Source organism: Trachypithecus francoisi, unplaced genomic scaffold (assembly GCF_009764315.1).
Source record: "Trachypithecus francoisi isolate TF-2019V2 unplaced genomic scaffold, Tfra_2.0 Lachesis_group5, whole genome shotgun sequence".
Taxonomy (NCBI): domain Eukaryota; kingdom Metazoa; phylum Chordata; class Mammalia; order Primates; family Cercopithecidae; genus Trachypithecus; species Trachypithecus francoisi.
The window spans coordinates 127,834,615-127,855,686 of NW_022681470.1; the positions used below are offsets into that span (position 1 = coordinate 127,834,615).

General features: G+C 45.5%; 1 protein-coding gene across 1 annotated transcript in view; it reads left to right on the plus strand.

Moving 5' to 3' along the window:
* The first annotated feature begins 349 nt into the window (after positions 1 to 349).
* Positions 350 to 21,072, plus strand: part of BCAR3 (BCAR3 adaptor protein, NSP family member) — a 120,173-nt gene continuing 99,450 nt past the window's right edge. The window contains 2 exon segments of the mRNA XM_033196637.1: positions 350 to 695; positions 7,408 to 7,735. Of these exon segments, the coding sequence (XP_033052528.1) occupies positions 7,419 to 7,735 (317 nt within the window). The 5' untranslated portion in view covers positions 350 to 695; positions 7,408 to 7,418.

Here is a 21,072-nt window from a genome sequence, read left to right on the forward strand (position 1 = left end):
GTGCTGAAGTGCCACCGCCAACTCGCACTTTGCTTTCAATACGTCCATGCGAGTGCGATTGATTTGCCTCTTTCCGTGGCTGGTTCATTTGTGGTTACCTGGGTCTTTGTCTCATCAAAGCCCTTCACACTGAAAGCCAGCCAGGTGTCTGCAGACGAGCAAAGCAGATCTGTTGGGTAATTAAATAACGCGGGGCAGGGGGAGGAGTGGATTCGACGAGGTTGTCTCTGGAGAGAGCTTCAGAAAGGAAGTGATCGAGCTATATTTGAGGACTGGCTCCTTGGGGAGATACGAAGAGAGCCAGACTCTAAAATCCGGGCAGAGGGAGGGCCTGGCGAGGTCACCGAATGTAAATGTCTCGGGGGGTTCCGCAAGGCAGCACGAATCGGCTCGCCGGGGTGGGGCCGCGGAGCGGCAAATCACCAGTTGAGGGCCAGAGTGCGCGCCGCCAGCTCAGAGCTGCGCCTGCTGCTGGCCGGGCAGGGGACCGGACGGGGGCTGGAGCCGGAGCTGCGGGGCGCACCGGCTAGACGCGCGCGGGCTTCTCAGCGGGCACGCCCCGCGGACCATGAGCGTCCCCTGCTCCAGGAGCAGCCGCGGCGCGGGCGGTGCGAGGCCAGCCGCGCGGCGCCTCTGAGCCCCAGCGGGAGGTCCAGATATCCGGAGAGCCCGAGTGCCCAGCTCCGCGCCGGGAGGTGAGTCCCTGCCGCGCGCCGAGCGCCCTCGGGGTGCTGTTCCTCCCGGGGCGCCTGGGCCTCCCCCGCCCCTGTGAGGACACGCTAGGAAGTTTGTTGGAGAAAGTTAGGCTCTGGGGAGTCGGCTCTTGTTGGTCCCCACCCACCCCCGCCAGCGGATTTGGCGTTGGGGGCGGGGGTGACTGAAGTGGGGCCGGGGCTTGCGCTCTCCCGGCCCTCCGAGCGCGCTGCGACTCCCGGGACGTGGCCCACGGCGGGGAGCGCTCAGCGATTGGCAGCCAGGCGTCTTGCTCGGCGGCACTCGAGCGGCATCTTCCCGGGCGCTGGCCTCGCCCGACCCCCTGCCCGTCGGGGCTGCTCTGCCGGCCACCCCGTCCCGTCCCTCCCGGCCCCTCTCCGCAGAAGCCGGCCGGAGTCGGGGAGATGCGAGGGCCCAGAGCGCTCCGCTGGAAGCCCAAGGCTCCGAGGAGGCGAGTTTCTCTGGTAATCTCTTGGGAAGTTTGCAAAGAAAGCGAAGGAGCCTGCCCTGTAACTGTTGACAACATCTCCCTCCCTCTCTTCCTTTGTTGAGAAAGAATGAATAGTTGGTTGTGTCGCTCCCTCTGCGTCGCGGTGGGGAGAGGGGAGGGAAGGCAAAGGAAGGGAGGGACGGTGGGAAGGAGGTTCCGATATATCGTACATCCCATCTCTCCTTACCCACTTAGGCCGCTGAGGGCGCAGCCGCTTTAAAACGGTGTAATCAGGTGTAGACACTTGTTCAGGAGGAGGTTAAGCGGACTCCGAGGCACCTGGCAAGGCGGCGTGTTGTGTGGGGCGGGTCATGGTTGGGGTTTCGGGGGTGGAAAACTCGTGTTGGCGTTAACTCGCTTGAAGCAAGGTGCAAAGGAGAAAAACCGTTTTCCTAACCTCATGTCTGTTTTCGCTTAAAGCTGTTAGCTGAGACGGAAAGTAGAGCCGTGCATTCAGAGTCTTTTAAACCTTGACTTTATCTCCCAAGGCTACACAGACCTCCCCAAGGAAAGTACGTTGGCCGAGGGAAGGTCAGTTTGGGAGCTGATAGCCTCCCTTGTGTTGCCTGGGACTGAGTTGAGATCCTGGGGGCTGGGGGAGGCCTCAGTGCTGGGGGTGGGGCCTAGCTCAACACAGGCCCAAGTGGGAAGGGGCTACCCAGGTAACAACGGGGAAGCCCACAGGCAAAGCGCTTGTCCGCGGGCGTGCCAGGGGGTATTGAGGGTAACGTAAAGACCTTGCCAAGCCAGGAGCTCCCACACCACCCCAACTCCAACTTTCTCTAAACTGCTGTTGAGAAGGCTAACGTTTCCAGGATGACTAACCAAGGTCTAAATCTCCTGTTCACAAAGAAAGAACTGCTTGTCAAATGGATGCTAATCTTCAGAACCTTATCGGGTAAATCCTGTACTGTGTTGCTCGAAATACAATCCATGGAGGAATTATTCATACTTGAATCATTTGGCTAGACTTCATAAGTTTACTTCAAAAATAAAGGGATACTCTTAATTCCTAAACCCAAGCAAAACTTCATTTTAAGTTGATGAGCATTTTAAGTGAATATGTGTGGTTGTTCCATCTCCTCTCACCATGTGACTCTCCAGAGAAGATAAAAATCTACAGATCCAAGTTGTAAATTCTCTGTCATGGGGCAGCTGAGACGGTTACATTTCCAGAGTTTAAAATATAATGAAAAGTTCTTAAAGCCCACATCAGATAACCATTATGAGTTAAACTTGAAAATATCCCGTTTCAGAAATAAAAGAGTAAAATCCAAACAAGTGGGCTGCTTATCTCTGCCTCAGCTTGCAAGATCATCAGTTTCTCTGAGACATCATTGTAAAGCAAGTGAGTTGGGCCTCAGTTCACAAGCATTTCAAAACCCAGCAACTGACCAGGCCCAGGAAGGCAGCACATATGGTAGAGTTTGTCAGGCTCGCTCTTGTTCCTGATGGTCACATGAGTCTCAGATTTTCATATCAAGATGCAGAGTCTTTGACTTTTGTGTATTTCAGACTATGGCATTAGACTGAGTCAGGACGTTGTGTCTGTTTTCCTGCACAGTAGAGAGAAGTTAGATGGCCAGACTGGGCTTTATTCTAAAGACTGCATGTAGGCTCACTTGGTTTGCCTGTACGTGTGTCTGTGTCCATGTCCTACTTGGCTTGGTGTCTTTGCATCTATTGTTCTAGGTTAAAACGTTTCCCTCCCCATCCTTCCCAGTTGCAGTCTTCGTTTGTGAACTCTCAGAGTTACTTCCTTTGTGAACTCTCAGTATAACAGAGATACAGTGACTCTTATCTGACAAGATAGATAAGAGCAGCTCCTACCCTGCTTACAGGGGACCTGCTATTTACTAAGTACTTGCAGTATTTCTAGAACTTTGTATACACGATCACTTTTAATTTTTACAACAATCTTATCAAATAGCTGTTAAGTCATTTTTTAAAATGAGAAACTGTCAGAGAGGTTGAGTAACTTGTCCCAGGCCATACAGCTAGTAAGTCAGTGGCAGAGTAGAGATTTGAACCTGTAGATACCTGCCTCCAAAGCCTAGGTTCTGAGTCATACCATTTTATTTTTAAAAAATCAAGTGGTACATAAGAAGTATATAATGACTAGGGACATTGAGACAGAAACATTTCCTAGTGGAGAAAACATGGGAGCCAGAGACTGGAGACTTGGGTTTAGTCTCCATCCACCACTTGTTCCTACAGCAAGACCTTTGCATTTGCCGGATCCCCTGCCTGGAACCCCCCTTCAGACCTTTTTTTGACTGGTTCCTTCCCTTCCGTTTTTTCAGGTCTCATGTCATTGTTACCTTTGCAGAGAGGCCTTCCCAGTCCACCCTAATGTAAAGTAGCCCTCCACCCCCAAGAGTCATCTTTTGTCAGTTCATCCTGTTTTATGTTCTTTAGCCTGCTTACAACTTGGATGTTACCTCATTTTCTTGTTTGTTTCGGTTGGATTCCTCCATAAAAGCAGGACCTTGTCTAATTTATTATGCCCTTAGCCTTTGTACACCTTGAGCCCGCAGAGAATATATATCAAATGAACATTTATTTCCCTTATCTAGAAAAATGAACTGGGAATTACCAGTACTTATGGTCATTACTTATTGTCTGCTTCCTCCAGAATATTATTAGCTTCATGAGAACAGACCACTTCTGTCTTGTTTAATGCTGTCCCCAACACCTAGCACAGTGCCAGCCATAAAGGAGACCCTCTGTGAATGTATGTGTTGAAGAATGAATGTTTGTATTGATTGAGTGATACCCCTTCATCATCATTGAATTCTGTTTTGCAGGTAAACAATTATGACTGAATTGCTGTGTACCAAAGAGACTCACTAATCCAGTGGTTCTCAATCCTGGCTTCACATTGGTCAATACTGGAGACTAATGCTAATGTCCCACCCACAGAGATTCTCATTTCATTGTTCTGGGCTGAGACTTGGGCATCAGGATTTTAAAAGCTTCCCAGAGGATTCTTATGTGCAGCCAGGTTGAGAACCAATGGTTTATGTTTTTATAATAGAACTCATTCCTTGCTTTGGTCCTTATAGGCTTGAAGAAGCCAGGGTGAGAGAGAGCAGGGATATAATTCATGGGTATTGTATGATTCCTGACAGTTTAAGAGGTACTTTCACAGCTGTTATCACATCTGATAATGACAAGTTAAGGGATCTACTCTCTGGTTTAAATATTCCCTTTATGTTGATGATTCCTAAAAATCTCCATCTGCCCCCACTTCTAATTCTGCATACCAGTATCTAACCTCCTCTTAGACTAAATTGCTTATACCTCACATGCAGCAGCTCCAGTGCTGCGCTTGGTTCCTGCAGGGGTCCCCTTCTGAAACTACTCGGCATGTTACAGCATCGCACCACCTCCTGTGGCTGTAGGCTTCTTCCTTCCAGCCAGATGCCTCAAGCTCTCATGTCTCATCACTCTCTCCTTCCTCTCCCTTTACCCAAATGCTGTCCCAGGTCAGACTTCTTCATTGTTCCTCCATGGGTTTCACCATCAGCCTCACTAACCTCTCTGCCTCCTTTTTCTCTCCCCTCCAGAACAACCAGAGTCACCTACTTGGGTACTGACTGGGTTCTGTCCTTCCCTGCCAGATCTTCCCTAGCACTTACAGTCAAGTCCAGACACCTTGGCAAGGTCTTCAAGACTCCATGGTCTGGTCCTAACCTAAGTCCTTTCTGGGAAATGCTTCTGAGCTTCACTCGAGCCACAGCACACAACTTGGAGTGTCCTGAGCCTGTGGGGACACTTCCATGCCTTTATGCATCTGCCATTATAGCATTGTCCCGGGAGGCTTTTCCCTACACGTGAACTTTTCAAAATGCTTTGTCTCTATTGTTGCCCTTTCTGAGCCATCTTAAGTCCTTTTGTCAAAATTAATTGTTCCTTTCAGCATAAGGGTCTCTACAAATTATTCTCTCTTAGAGTTCATAGTCAGGTATTGGGTCTTAGGTATCTTTGTTTCTCCAGGTGTCTTGTATGAAATAGGCACTTAAATGTTAGTTGAATTGAAGGTAAGAAGGGGAAGTATTAACATCCTTTGTTATTGGAGAATAAATTGAGGTGTTGGTAACTTGAAGGACATTTTAGAACACTTTAGGGCAATCCGGAAGTCTAAATAGATGTTGGAGAAGCAGAGAGGAAACAGGCTGCCAAAGGCACTGGTGCTACGGTGACTTTTGCCCGTCTTGCTATCTTGGAAATAGATTTGATCAACAGCATGGCCCTATGCACATGAAGAAGTTCTGTAGAGTGCTGCAGGCCTCCCCACGAGGTTCTTTGAAGTGACCCAGTCCTGTCTGTGAAGAAGGAAGGTGCTGATAGCTTGAACAGCAAAGAATTCACAACTGTGGGGGCGGGTGTGTGTATGGTGGAAGAATCCTAGTCGGTTTACGTCACTTGCGTTCAGGCAGGGTGGTTAGGGAGTTTGGTTTCCTTACTAATATGGATGGTTAGCATTGAGCAAGTGTTGACAGTGTGCCAGGTACTGGCCAGAGCTGGGAGGGGCTGCACAGGACTCTGTCCTATTGTTCTGCACCTACTGTGAGCAGGCCTTCTGTGTGGTACCAATTAGACACGGAGCAGGCAAGCCCCAGAATTACTGGATTTGACAATGAACCGAGGACAGGGTTAGGATTGTACACCTTTAATAAAGATGCTCCTTCCATCTCACCCCCAGCACTTCTGTGCTTCTCCCTATCTCATGTGGAAGCAGTGGACATGTGTGTTTTGTTGTATACATACACACATACAAACACATGTGTTTTCTTTATACACTCTAATGTCATTGTCGCTGCTCCACTTCTGTCAACTTGTGGAGGGTTGCGTTCTTCTTGGTTGTCTTCAAGCCGCGTCCCAAGTCTGCAGTTCCTTTGTAGAACTGACTGTGCAGTAGTGCTATTAAGTGAGAATTTTCGCTCGAAGCTCTTCCATGAATAATGCCGTGGAAAGGGTGGTCTGCGAGGAAGAGGGCTGCAGGACTGGAGAACAGACTAAGGAGCAGCTCTCCTCACCAGCCCAGGGGAAGGGCTGTGTGTTGGGCTTGGCCACCCTGCAGTGCTGTCCAGACCAGAGTCTGATATCATGACTATTGTAAGACAGATCCTGGAGCCTCTGTCTCCAGGAGCCAGCCCTCTTTTTTTTTTCTTTCGCCTCCTATTTCTTTTCCTCTGTATATTGGCCTTAAAAATGTGTTATATAATTTGTCTTAGGCCAAAACCGTAGTTTGCTTTGGAGCTGGAGGCACGGACTCTGCTTAAGGTAAATGCTTCTATTCATGGTCCTAGCTAGGAGGGAGTGTCGGGGCTACTTGCTGCACACAGCCTCGTGTGCCATTCTCCTTTCCCTTTCCATGCCTCCTTTGCCCCCCACCCCCACCATTTTTTTTCTTTTCTTCTTCCCTTTTCCTGTCTATTCTTCCCTGACTGTACAGGCACCCATGGGCATTACCTAACCCTGCTGGGGGCAGGCAGATCTTGACCCCTCTGTACAGGTACATGCAGCATGTACATGGGCACCTCAGTGGCTTTCCTTTGCAGCTGAGCCTGCTAGTGTATGGCAGAATTGCCCACCTCCTGACCCCTGACCCTAGCCCGTGTTCACTAATTAGAGTGCATTGATTTATTTATAAACACTGGGTCTTTGCCAGAAAAATTCTGTCCCGTCATCCTGGGTAGCACAGCTGAGGACTGGTCTGGCACTGAAGACAATTCTAGCGGCTAAAGAATTTCAATAATCCCTGCCTGTTCTTATCATTTACACTGCTGTGAAAATATGTGAGCTAATTATCTAACAGTTTATAATATTTTCTTTCATACATTTATTACTGCAACTGTGAGTCCTCCCTTAATCACCTTTTTTTTGCTAGTTGTGCTTTTCCATCAGTCATCTGAAATAATAAAATAGCTTATATGCCACTAACAACTCTGAAAGTTTTTGCCATCTTGGTTTTGCTGCCAACCCAGGAGAATTTCTATGTAGGAACATTTCAGGAGGAAGATAAGTAAACTTCCCATTCTTATTAGACTCCACTAGTGATGCACTAAATGTGGATCTGTTAATGGTCTGTGAATATTTCATTTTATGTGGCATATTTCTGTTTCCTTTTGTTAGTAGGAAGTCAGTTCTTGTGACTCTCGTAGATTTATATCTTCACTCTTTTCTTTCCCCCTTAGAGTTGAGAATTATGGCTGCAGGAAAATTTGCAAGCCTTCCCAGAAACATGCCGGTGAATCACCAGTTCCCCCTGGCCTCGTCCATGGACCTTCTGAGCAGCAAGTCCCCTCTCGCTGAGCATCGCCCAGATGCCTATCAAGATGTGTCTATACATGGCACCCTTCCACGGAAGAAAAAAGGTCCTCCTCCCATAAGGTCCTGTGATGACTTCAGTCACATGGGTACCCTCCCCCACTCCAAATCCCCACGGCAGAACTCACCTGTGACCCAGGACGGCATCCAGGAAAGCCCATGGCAGGACCGGCACTGTGAAACCTTCACCTTCAGGTAACTTCTGTAATTTCACTAGTGAAGATGATTTGTCTTAAAGGGCTTTTAAAAAGGTTTTTATGGCTGGGTGTGGTGGCTCACACCTGTAATCCCAGCACTTTGGGAGGCTTAGATGGGTGGATCACGAGGTTAGGAGTTCAAGACCAGAGCAACATGGTAAAATCCTGTCTCTACTAAAAATCAAAAAATTAGCCAGGTGTGGTGGCGTGTGCCTGTAATCCCAGCTACTCGGGAGGCTGAGGTAGGAGAATCACTTGAACCCAGGAGGCGGAGGTTGCAGTGAGCTGAGATTGCTCCACTGCACTCCAGCTTGGGCAACGAAGCGAGACTCCGAAGTTTTTATTACAAAAATGTCAAACATATACAAAGTTGAGCGAATAATTTAATTAACTCCCATGAACCTGTCACCCTGCTCCAACAGTTACCAGCTCAGGGCCAGTCTTGTTTTGTCTGTACTCCCACCTACTTCCCTCATCTGGTATTATTTTGAAGCAAATCTCAGATTTAATATTATTTTATCTGTAAATATTTTGGTATGTTCCTTTCAAAGATAAGGACTGTTATGTTAAAAACTATATAACCACAATGTAAAAAACTATTAACACCTAAATAAAAATTAGCCACTTCTTAACATTATGTAATATTTGAGGGTATTTAAAAATCCAGCTTCCTCTATTAAGTCCCTTAAAAGAAAGCCCAAGTACTTTCTTTTTATCATAGCATCAGATTCTGAACTATGTCCATCCACTTCTGTAGAGATGCCAGGATGTCTATAAATTAGACCCCATATCTCCTTATATTTAGTTGTCAGCAAGCTGAAATAAAATTTTATATGGATGCACCATCAGGTCAGCTTCAGAATACTTTAGGACAAGAATTGATTTTTCCCTCTCTGTGACAGAGATCTGGGTAAATGAGTCTTACGGTTGTAAATGCTTTTTCTCTGGGTTTGTAATGGGCCTGGCTGTGACTGGTTTCTGCCTGTTAGAGCTAGTTTGGAAACTGCACTCCTTTTCCTGTTGGGGAAGATCAGCAGCCTGTGATGCTATCTGGTAAAGAATGGGATGGTTTCTTTTGTTATCTCTCTTTTTGTCCAAGCTTGTGGCAAAGCCGCTTGGATCCTAGCTCATGTATTTGTTCAGTATCTGTATATGGAGCACCTATATTAGAGTATGTTGATTTTATAAGCCCCAGGGCTTACCAGGAAAATTCTGCTCAGTCCTTCTGATTATCTTAAGTGAAGGGCTGGTCCAGCATTGAAGACATTCTAGTAGCCAAATTATTGCACAATCTGTTCTTGCTCTTTTATAGGGTGGTGGAAATATGTGAACTAACAGGGTAGCAGTGGAGCATCTGAAGCAATGTCTTCCCAGAGTTTACATTCTAGTGAGCGAATTAGGTAGTATGTACAAATAAATATGACAATTGCAGATTATACCAAATGCTATAGAGGAAATGGAGTGATATGCTGGAGATTTATTGGAGGTGGTACGTTTTTGGCAGGATAAACAGGTTTCTGAGATGATATTTAAGCTCAGATTTGCATAATGAGGGAAAGCAACCAACCATCAGCCTTCCAGGCTGTTGCAGGCATAGGGAAGTCAAGTGCAGAGAACTGGAGGTAAGAGCAAGTTTGGCACGTTTGAAAACCCCAAAAGGAACTGGAATGGCCTGTGGCTGGACTGCAGCACCTTGAGAGGAGAACATTGTAGGTGTTGGTACAAAGCTAGGTGAACAAGAGTTCAGAATTATTCTCAGTTCCATAATTACAGTAGTACAAGAAGAAAATAAGTGGAGGCCCAGATAATCTCCATAGAAATCACTAGAGAGCCCTGAACTACTTCTGACACCAGTTTGGGACATTCCTTGGGGTATCCTGGGGGTTAGAAGGTCCTGGACCCTGCTCCACAAAATCTAGGTGGGTGACCTCCCAGCTCAGCTGGCAGACAGCCACTGCTGGAATGGGTGAACATGGAGGTGCATACCTGTACACAGGATTGTTAATATCGCCTCATTGGCACGTAAGGCACGTAAGGGGCAAGAATGTAGGAGGTGAGCAGCAAAGTCAGGTAACTTGGCCTGTTAAAGATGAGCACAGATGCCAGGCTGCATGATGTGGAGTCAGAACCAACTGTTAGCTAGCTTACGGTGGACCGCTTTTCATTTATTAACTTAAACTGCCCTGAGCTAGGTGTCTACCGTGTACTAGACACAGACAGTTTATAGACTTACTCCTTGAAGTTCTGAGGCCCTGGCTAGATGCCAACTCTTACAAAGGGAAACTCCACACTAGGGGGGTGGGTGGGGAGGCGGTAGTAATGGAGTCACCCTTCCTGTCTTGGGGAAGTTCTTGGTAAACACCCAAGGTCCAAGCTGTCAAGCTGCCAAGAGTGTAAAGCTTTTTGATTTGAAAACTGACTTGGACAGAGGTCATATTTCTGTAAAAGATCTTATCAGAGGGTGGGCGCAGGTCCTGAGTTTGAAGTCCAGGCTGTGGAAGACTTAACAAGCACTCCTGGTTTAGGGTTTGTTTATGATTGAGAGCTATATTAATCCAAATTCACATCTTTTTTTCTTAACTGAAAATATCTTATTGTTAAAGATGAATACAGGAAGTAACAAATGCATATCCCTCAAAAATTGTGCTGAGTGAGAGGGCATATGGTTCTCTGTCAAAGGGTCATAAAGTCCTACCCCGCTCTGTACTACTATTAATGTATTTATTTTTCTAACACATTAAAGAAAAATATCCTGAGGTGTTCTTAATTTTGAGAAGTTCAAAATACCTTATATTCTTTTTTTTGTGAAGTATTCTTAATAAGATTATAAGCTGCCTCAATTCCTTTTTGAAACCAGCCATGATATAAACAAAGTTTTTGTGTATGAAAAGCTAGGACCAAGCAGCCTGAATGAAAACCCAAGGCTCTAGAGAGGGAGGTTTTGCCAAAGGTGCCACGACAGCAATACAGTGAGAGACACAGAACTTCTCATTCAGCTCGTCCAGTTGAAAGGAGCTGCAAAACACCAACCATTCACTCCAGCTCAGTCACCTCTTTTTCGCTTTTCATAGTGAATTCAGGGGTTAATTTGAGTTGACAGTGACTTGCCCAGATGTCAGCTCTGAAAACATTGCATCTCATCATGTTGGGTATTGGCATGAAGACAGTGGGCCGCCTTGGATGTCTCCTGCCTCCCCTGTCTCACTCAGAGGGAGGCCCTCCAGATAAGCACCTCTTTGTCTTGTGAAGTACTCTGTTGCAAGTTTGCTCTTTTCCAAAAAAATATGTTTAGCTTGTTAATCATTTAAAAGTCACCTTTATAGGCCGAGCGTGGTGGCTTACGCCTGTAATCCCAGCACTTTGGGCAGCTGAGGTGGGCGGATCATGAGGTCAGGAGTTCAAGACCAGCCTGGCCAACATGATGAAACCCCATCTCTACTAAAAATACAAAAAGATTAGCCAGGCATGTTGGCGTGCGCCTGTAATCACAGCTACTTAGGAGGCTGAGGCAAGAGAATCGCTTGAACCTGGGAGGTGGAGGTTGCAGTGAGCCAAGATCATGCCTCTGCACTCTGCCTTGGGTAACAGAGCGAGATTGTGTTTCAAAAAAAAAAAAAAAAAGTCACCTTTATTATAATTGAACATTCATTGAACATACATCCTATCAGAGGCCCAAGACAAAGCAGAGGAAGTCTCTTCTTTGACCTTAAAACTTGCATGATTAAGCTGTCATATCTACATGTGTCATTTCCTCCATTATTCTTCCATTATTAATTATCCTAATAATTAATAATAAATATAATTATCCTAATATTATCAATTGTTATCACCTACATTTTATAGTTTTCAGATAGCTTAAGGGATATGTTCATAAACTACCTTGTTTGAACATTGTAACCCTGTATGAGAGACATAGCAGATTTCATTATGAATATTGTTATCACCATCATCAGTATCATCATTTAGTGTTGAGGAAATGGGTTCGGGGATGTTGAGGCACCTAAGATCATACCTTAATGGATCACTGAGCTAGGATTAGAACCCAGAAAGTATTATAGGGTCTTCCCCAGACAGTGTGTTCCATAGCCTCCCAAGAATGTTGGCACCCGCTGTGGGCAGCCTCTGAGCTATCTTCTTGCACAGTGATCAGTACCCTGCTTGTATTCAGTGCCTTGGATACCTACTTTGGAGAGAATGGAGCCTTGCCTGCCGAGAGCCAGGCAGAAGGCAGGCCTGGAAGGGGGAGTTGGTCTTCTCTTTTGGTGACTGTTATCTCTTGGCTTTGTTGTTGTCTTGGCTGCCCTTGGATGTACTTGTGGTTTTGAAAGGTGGCCAAAGCCAGAAGCCAGGGAGCTCTTAAACCTGCTGCTTGATGTCACAGAAGGAGCCTTTGTTCTGCAAGCAGACCCAGGTTTCTCTGAGAGGTCTGCAGACAGGATTTCCTCTTGACGTTCACATCGTTCAGCTGATATCCCCTTGATTCATTTATCTTCAAGGATGAATTCTTATTATTATTTATTTTTATATTTTTCCATAAGTTATTGGGGTATGGGTGGTGTTTGGTTACATGAGTAAGTTCTTCAGAGGTGATTTGTGAGATTTTGGTTCATCCATCATCCAAGCAGTATACACTGCACCCTATTTGTAGTCTTTTATCCCTCGCTGCCTCCCACTCTTCCCCCCAAGTCCCCAAAGTCCATTGTATCATTCTTATGCCTTTTCATCTCATAGCTTAGCTCCCACGTATCAGTGAGAACATACGATGTTTGGTTTTCCATTCCTGAGTCACTACACTTAGAATAATAGTCTCCAATCTCATTCAGGTCACTGCAAATGCTGTCAATTCATTCTCAAGGATGAATTTGTATTCAAATCTGGAACCTTCCTTGGACTGAGAGGAGACTGGTTCCTGTTGTCGGGCTGTCTGTGTTGCTAGGATAGCTGAGGGATCAGTGCTTGGAGACCATTCAGGTCTTTTTCCTGCCTGTGGGTACATGGAGGCACACATTCCTGGGAACAGCTGTGAGGACCTAATTCCTTCTGCCTCTTGTGCTGTGGGAGCATGTGGTGGGACAATGTGCTGTTTCATTAGTTTGCATGAGTGGAACTGACTGACTCATCACAAGTGTTTTAACTGACAGTGGCCAGAAAGTCTGCAGAATTATCCCTAGTTAAAATGAGCGGTACATTTTCCCAGGCAGTAACTAACCTACCCTGTCACAATGTCAGATCTTCAACGTTGAAGCAAAGATGTAAGGTCCAGGATCTATGCAGCTTTTTCATCTAAAACACGGATTTAAAGCCCTAACTCTGGACTGTCAATGCCCTCATCTGAAAAATGGTTTTAGTTATTCTTCTTCAGTACCACTGATTTCTGTAACTACTGCCTTCTCCTTAACAAAGCAAGATGTTCCCTCAGACACTCAAATACACCAGCCTTTAGCTCAGGGTTAATCAGAAGGATGTATGGTGTGAAGGTCCACATGCAAACATCTGCAATTTATTTATACCTAACATGTCTGCTGTCTGCAAATTGGAAGCTTTTTGTGTACTTTTTGGAGAAAAAAATTGGATTTTGAGTTTAAAAAAAATACTGGGCCGGGCACGATGGCTCCTGCCTGTATTCCCAGCACTTTGGGAGGCCGAGGCAGATGAATCACCTGAGGTCAGGAGTTTGAGACCAGCCTGGCCAACATGGTGAAACCCTGTCTCTACTAATAATACAAAAATTAGTTGGGCGTAATGGCACATGCCTGTAATCCCAGCTACTGGGGAGGCTGAGGCAGGAGAATCACTTGAACTCAGGAGGCAGAGATCGCAGTGAGTCGAGATCTCACCACTGCTCTCCAATCTGGATGACGAGAGTGGAACTCCATCTAAAAAAAAAAAAAAAACAAACTTTCACTAGATTAATAGATTCTATTTAATAGACGGTATACTTACTGAGTGAGCATAGTGACAATGGCTTTTTAACAGCCCAAGTTCAAGAATGTTTCTGGAAAGTAAGAGTCCATGGGTTGAATTGATGTTTTTATACGTTTAAAGTTGAGTTTTACTAACATTTTGAAATACCCCCTTGGTGTTTGAATGCAGCTGTTGCGAATAGTTTAGTGAATTCCAAGGAATGGTGAATGTCCTGGCCCCTGGTGGCCCCCGGTGTGCTGAGGTCAGGAGCAGCTGGGTCAGAGGTGAGCTCAGCCCCTGCCTCTCGCGCTGCTCCTGGGTTGAAGTCCAGAGTGTGGAAAGTGCCTGCAGATCTACCAGCTGTCTGGTGGTTGTCCTAAATCCTCTACTGACAAGGATGATTTGAATCTAAATGCCAGGATCTATGCATTCTCAGCTGTTCTGGGGGAAAAATTTTTTTTTTAACAGATTGCAAACCACAACCAAGAAAATGATCAGAGAATTACACAATGCAGTCCTTGTTGAGTGGAGCTGCGTAACATCTCCTCTGGACTGCCCCTTCCTCTCTCCCACCCCAGGACAGACCTGTTTTAAATCATGTTTTTTTCAGGTCACCAGCATGCTATTTGGGAAAGGTCAGGTATTTTAGTCTTCTGGGATTTTCACGTCCCTCAATATATGTTAAAACACCTTGTAAACAGAAGGTGCTATGCAGTTATAAATTATTACTCATATTCTTATCACATGTGGATTTGCAAGCCAGCCTATCCTGGCTAGAATACACAAGCTGGAGAAGTCTTAGTTGTAAGCTAAAGGAGTAGTTGCTGTGGTTGATTGGAAGGAGACTGTTCTCAGGGGGACTGGACTAGGGGGCCAGACCTGCCTGAGCCACATGGCTGATACGACCTCAGGTCATGCTTCGGAATGGTATCGCTATCCAGTCTGTCCCTAAGAGGCTAGCCGTGGGATTGGATGTAGAATTTCAAGCTCTCTTCTTAGAGGCCCCAAAGACAAGCATGTAGGGCCTTGTTTGAAGGATTGTGCTGTTATTTACGAGTTAGAGAGGTCTGAGAAGCCTTCCCTAGTTGCCCCAGCTTTTATGCAGTGTGATCTGTCTGTAGTTCCAGTTTGCCTGTGAATATAATCGCTAAATATAAAATAACTCCTTTTGTGAAGAGGAGAAAAAACACAGGACAGATAATCCAGATGTTTCAGTTCAGATCCTTGTTTTTGCCACTTATTAGATGTGTGAACTCTATAGCAGGTTCTAAACCATAAAATGGGAGTGTAAATAACCCGTCCGAGGAGTGCTGTGTAGGTTTACTGCTCACTAAATATGAAGGCTCCACAGAACGTCAGAGCTCTGACTTTCACACTTGAGCCTGGTACACCGTACTGGGAGTCTGCTTGAGCAGGTCCCATGCCTGCTTCTAGCTCCCACCTGGTCACCAGCAGTTTCTTCTCCTGCTCAGCTCTGCTGGGACACCTGGCTCAAAGCCACCGAGGCCTTTTCCGGAACATCGATGTAGCCATGGCTATCAAAGAAAGCCACTAGTGACCTTGACTCTGATTCCAGCAGCCTGACCTGGTAGCTTTGTGACCTTGGATAAATTATTTTATCTTTCTGAGTCTCCATGTCCTCAAAGGGTGACTCTAAGGATCAGATACAATCTCATGTGAGGGTGCCTAACACAGCTCCTGGCATGGACGAGGCTCAGACTGATTGGTTTCCTTCCTTCCTCCTGGAAGGCTAGAGCTGGGAGGTGCCTAAGCCTTTGGTGTAACCTGAGATCACGTTCAATGACAGCAGCATGTGTGGGAGAAAGTTTCTCACATGTTGATGGAGTCTGGCTGGAATCCTCTATCTGAGCCTGCCCTACAGCAATGAGTCTTGGCCAACACTCAGTTTATAGGTGTAACAACCACGCAGTGCTCTAAAATATCAGCATACCATTGTACTGATACAATACACAAAACAGAGCCTGTCTTCAGTGAACGGGGCCCCCAGCCCTTGCCTGATTGTTCTTGTAGTTAATATCAGTGTCTTTGCTGTTTATTCTTCCATGCATATTTATTAGCTTGTTTTATGCCAGGCATTGTGCTAGGTGCCAGATACTTAGTGAAGCACGAAAGAGATGTAGCCCCTGTCCTTAGGGAGTTCTCAGTTTAGGGGGCATTCAGGCAAATGCATCATTAAGTGCATAACTACAAAATGAGGAGGTACAAGGAAGATACAACATCAGAGGACCCCAAGTTACTTAGACTGGTGGAGAGAAGGCCTCTCTGGCATGGGAATGTGAAGATTTAATGTAAAAAGAGAATGTATTTCAGTAATAATTTTTATGTAACCATGTTGAAATGATAATGTCTTTGAAATAGTTAAATAAAAGATTAAAATTAACTTCACCTATTTCTTAAATTGATTACCAGAAAATTTAAAATTACCCACGTGGCTCACGTTGTGTTTTTATTGGATAGCACTGGTCTAGATTTAGGTAAGGAGTTCAGATTTTCTCTGCAGGACAAAAGAAAATCTAACTTTAAAGGATTTTAAGCAAGGGAATGGCATGATCAGTTTTTAGAAGACTGCTTTGTCTCCTTGTGGAGAATGATTGATGGAGAAGAGGATGAGGAGGGAAGGCAGGATGTGGTTGTAAAAGTACAGGGAGCAGGTGAAGGTCTGCACTAGGGTGGTGTTAGAGGAGAGAAGTCTGTGGATTTGAGATATAGTTTGCAGGTACAGTCTGCCATATCTGCTGAGGTTTGGATCTGGTAGGGTAAGGGAGAGGTATAGTCAAGCATGGCTCAGGCAGCTGAGTATATGGGATAGGGTATTTGCTGAGATAAAGAAGCTTGGAAGAGGACCAAGGCTTTATTTGTTTGGTTTATTGCATTTTCTTAGGGAAGGGGGTTATGGTAGATTGCTGAGAATCAGGACTTCTGTTTGGGGTTTGCTAAATTTGAGATGCATGCATGTCTAAGTGGAGGTGTTAAACAGACAGGCGGTTGGAATTATGAACCTGGAGCTCTGCAAAAATGTCTAGCCTGAAAGGTATGAAGTTAGGAGTCTGCACAGAAGTGAAATTAAAGCCATAGAAATGGATGCCATCGTCAAAGGAGAGATCTAGAGCTCTGTGTATAGAATAAAGGGAAGGAACCCTAAGAACGACCTCAAAGGAATCCCAGCACAGTTCGTTCCAGGGAGTCAGAAGAGGAGGCTGAGTGCAGAGAAATGAGATAGGATATGGATAGATAGGATCTGGATAGGGTTGGTATTCAAAAGAAGATATTTTTTTTTAGATGATAAACAAAATTCAATAGGAGACTATCTTGCCATTTAAACTAAAACAAAGCACATTTTATCCACTACTTGATTTTTTAAATAAAGCAGACATGTTTTCAGGGCCACCCTGGGGTCTGTATCAGCAGCATGGTGATTGTATTCCTGTGGTTCCTTCCCAGCAGTCCTGGACATTCCCCAAGGACCCTGTAGACAGGAGGTACGTGGACACTTCAGTGTCTGCCTTTGCCTGAAGGGTGATGGCTGCTTTTCCAAGATTTAGGTGGGTGGCCACTTTGAGGATGAGTGTCTGCCCTGGAAGACAGGTCAAGGGGGTATGTTCTTTATCTGGTAGGCAGAAACCCTTCCCCTTAGAGGCTTGATGACATTATCTCAAAACCATAGCATTTTTATTCTGTCTCTGGATTAGTTAGAAAAAGACTTTACAAACACACTCTTTCAGAAGCCAGTAGGGAATGGGTGGGGGTGGGGTAGATGGGACTGGTGGGGTTGGAGGAAGGGCAGATAGATAGCAGCCAAACAAAGCATCTGCTTTTATCAAAAGTGCTGTGTTTGGGCTTAGACAGACTGAAGCCTCATGATTCACTGATGCCAGATCCCCTGCGCCTGCCAAGAGACATACTGGCCTTGATACGGTTTTTCTTGTTCTTACCCTATTCAATTTGACCGACTGCTGCCAAGTTAAAATTTCAACAGTGGCTTTTAGCTTCATGCTGTCACTAGAATTCTGCTGAGCCCAGGTTAACCCATGACTGGGTCAAGTTTTTATCAACCAGTACCACTTTGTATTAGTCTTAGATTCCTATATAGACTCACCATAGTGTAATATGCAGGATATTTAAATGATGCTGTTTTAATGTGATGAGGGAAACTGCCTGAAAAAGGAGTTGAGTTGCCATTCTTTTCATGAACACATTCATCATTGCTATGTTTTCAGATAAGATAGACACTGACTCATAGAAAAGTAGGAACTGGGCCAGGCACGGTGGCTCATGCCTGTAATCCCAGCACTTTGGGAGGCCGAGGTGGGCGGATCACCTGAGGTCGGGAGTTCGAGAGCAAGCAGCCTGACCAACATGGAGAAACCTCGTCTCTAAAAAAATACAGAATTAGCTGGGCGTGGTGGTGCATGCCTGTAATCCCAGCTACTCGAGAGGCTGAGGCAGGAGAATCGCCTGAACCAGGAGGCAGAGGTTGCAGTGAGCCGAGATCCTGCCATTGCACTCTAGCATGGGGCAACAAGAGCGAAACTCCGTCTCAAAAAAAAAAAAAAAGAAGAAGAAGAAAAGGAAGTAGGAACTGGCTTTTGAAATGAAAGAACCAGGCATTTTAGAAGTAATCAGGCCTTTGGGAGGCCGAGACGGGCGGATCACGAGGTCAGGAGATCGAGACCATCCTGCTAACACGGTGAAACCCCGTCTCTACTAAAAATACGAAAAACTAGCCGGGCGAGGTGGCGGGCGCCTGTGGTCCCAGCTACTCGGGAGGCTGAGGCAGGAGAATGGCGTAAACCCGGGAGGCGGAGCTTGCAGTGAGCTGAGATCCGGCCACTGCACTCCAGACCGGGCGACAGAGCAAGACTCCGTCTCAAAAAAAAAAAAAAAAAAAGAAGTATCAGGCCTTAGAATCTCTGACAGCCAGGGAGGGAAATGTGTTCTTGTCTGTAGTCTACCCTGGACTGTAAGAAATAGGATTCCAAAAGTCGAGGGGCATGATAAACACGATCCTATGGCCTCAGATTTCAAAAGAGAAACACAGTTCGGGACAATTAAAAACAACACTGTGACCCCAGTTCCAAAGGAGGAAGAGGTATGTGGCCATCCAGGTAGCTCTTCTGTTTAAGGATGTGCATGAAAGACTGACTCCAGTCTGAACCTGCTCCTTTAAAGGATTCCCCCAGTGTGATATGAGGAGCCAGGGCCACTTTGATGTATTCATTCACAAGTATGTTGAACATCGGTGTGCCGGCTTTGTGCTAGGTGCTGGAGATTCAAAGACAGAAAGGCCAGGTCTTTGTGCATTTAAGGAGCCCTGGGAGAAAGGAATGCCCATTTGAACCACCCCTCCTTAGCAGCACCTTTTCTGCATCTTCTTTGCGACTGACCTAATTTCTCATCCACAGTATAGCCCTTTGTATCGCTCCACTGGTTTGATAAGCAATCCTGCCTTTCCTGACCTCTGACCTTAACATCTTTCCAGGTATCATGTTACTTTTTCTCCTTGACTTGCTGACTGCAGGTGGCACTTTCTAGATAACCCTTTCTTTTGGACCTGCCTTCTCTGTACTGCCACTTCCTCTGTGCTTTCCTGACCTTGGACCCTGAGCCAGACCCAGGAAAGGTTGGGTCATGCAACCACGGTCCATATCAGAGGGTGGCTCTGGGCTGTAAAGAAACAGAGTGCAGAGTGAAAAGAGGATTGTGAAAAATGCAAAGGGTAACAAAAGGGCTTTCAGAAGTTGTGTTTGGAACAATAAGACCAAAGAGAGGGGGTTGTGAGAGAGACCAAACTGCTGAGCTTCTGTTCGGCTTGCATTTTTTTCATCAAGAAATGACTTCTCTGATTGGAAAGGGTAGGACAAATGTGAAGCAAGAATTGCTGGCCTGGAGTAGATGCGGCCATGACAAGAGGCTCTAATGCCACCAGATAAGGTGAAGCCCCAAAGGTCAAGAAGACTGAGGGAGTGTGAGACTGAGATCATCAAATCATGTGATGTTGGAGGAATAATGGAGTAGCAAAGAACTACAGGAAGGATGCAGGTGGATACATAGTTTAATTTTTTAAAAATTATTTAGAGAGAGAAATTAAGCTACAAAATGATAAGCTTGACACTGATCTTAGGAAATATTCTATTATAAAATAGACTATCAAGACAATGATTTTTGAATACTTTGTAAAGGAAGCAGTCACCATTAGTAGCTATCAGGGCTTTGCTAAAAGCCAGTCATTCCAGATTAACTTTAGTTCCTGGGGTTACTTGGTTGGAAGCGTAGAAGAATGTTAAGAAGGCATGCATGCAAATCAGTCACTGGTGCTGTCGGTGGGGTGAGGGAGATTCAGGCTAAATGAGAATACAGGAAGCACACTGGAGGCTGTGTCCCCTGTTTTCATCGTCTAGACAATAATGTTGGCATACAGATCACATACGTGAATGATAAATCTAGGGGAATTGTTAATATGTCAGAACAACATAAATGAGATTTTTTTTTGAAAAAAGAGATCTTGGTATTTCAAAACAACAAACCAAATCTAGTTGAATACAACTTGAGAGGGAGAAAGAAAGACTAACAAGAGTCCAAAACCATTCATTACAAGTGAAAGTATGGGGTTTGGCTAAACAGCCACACACAAAAAATATTTCAAGATCTGGAGAACTGCAGCCTCAGAATGAGTCAGCAGCATGCTCTGACTGTCAAAGAAGCTCCTGTGATTTTCAGGAGCATTAACTAAAGTTAATATTCTGACCATCGGAGTTGGTCACACATGGCTGCCCAGATCATACCTGGTGAATTGTTTTTAACTCTAGACGTCAGGAATAGAAGGTGAATCCGCCCTTGACTGCAGAGCAGTGAGCTTCTGTTTAGACCTCTCCTGCTTTGAAGAACTTCTATTGCTTTAATCATGAAGTATCCCTAACATTCTTCTGTATTCGTGAAAAGGAATTTCTCGCGTCATGTGTTAACCCTGGGTGCAGAATATAAAATGAGTGTCAGCCTTAATCCTGCTAACTGCTAGTAAAGCATACTTTAACAAATAAGATGAATGCATATGTTGTAAGATGTGGAAGAGCGAATCTCTTCTCTTTTATTTTGCAAGGGGATGAAACAAAAATATTTAAGCACACATCTAGAAGTGTTATAGTTCTCTGTTTAAAGCTACATTGGGGCTGGGCACAGGGGCTCATGCCTGTAATCCCAACACTTTGGGAGGCCAAGGCGGGTGGATCACCTGAGGTCAGGAGTTCGACACTAGCCTGACCAACATGGTGAAACCCCGTCTCTACTAAATACAAAAAAATTTAGCCAGGTGTGGCGATGCATGCCTGTAATCCCAGCTACTTGGGAGGCTGAGACAGAAGAATCTCTGGAACCCGGGAGGCAGAGGTTGCAGGGAGCCAAGATTGCACCATT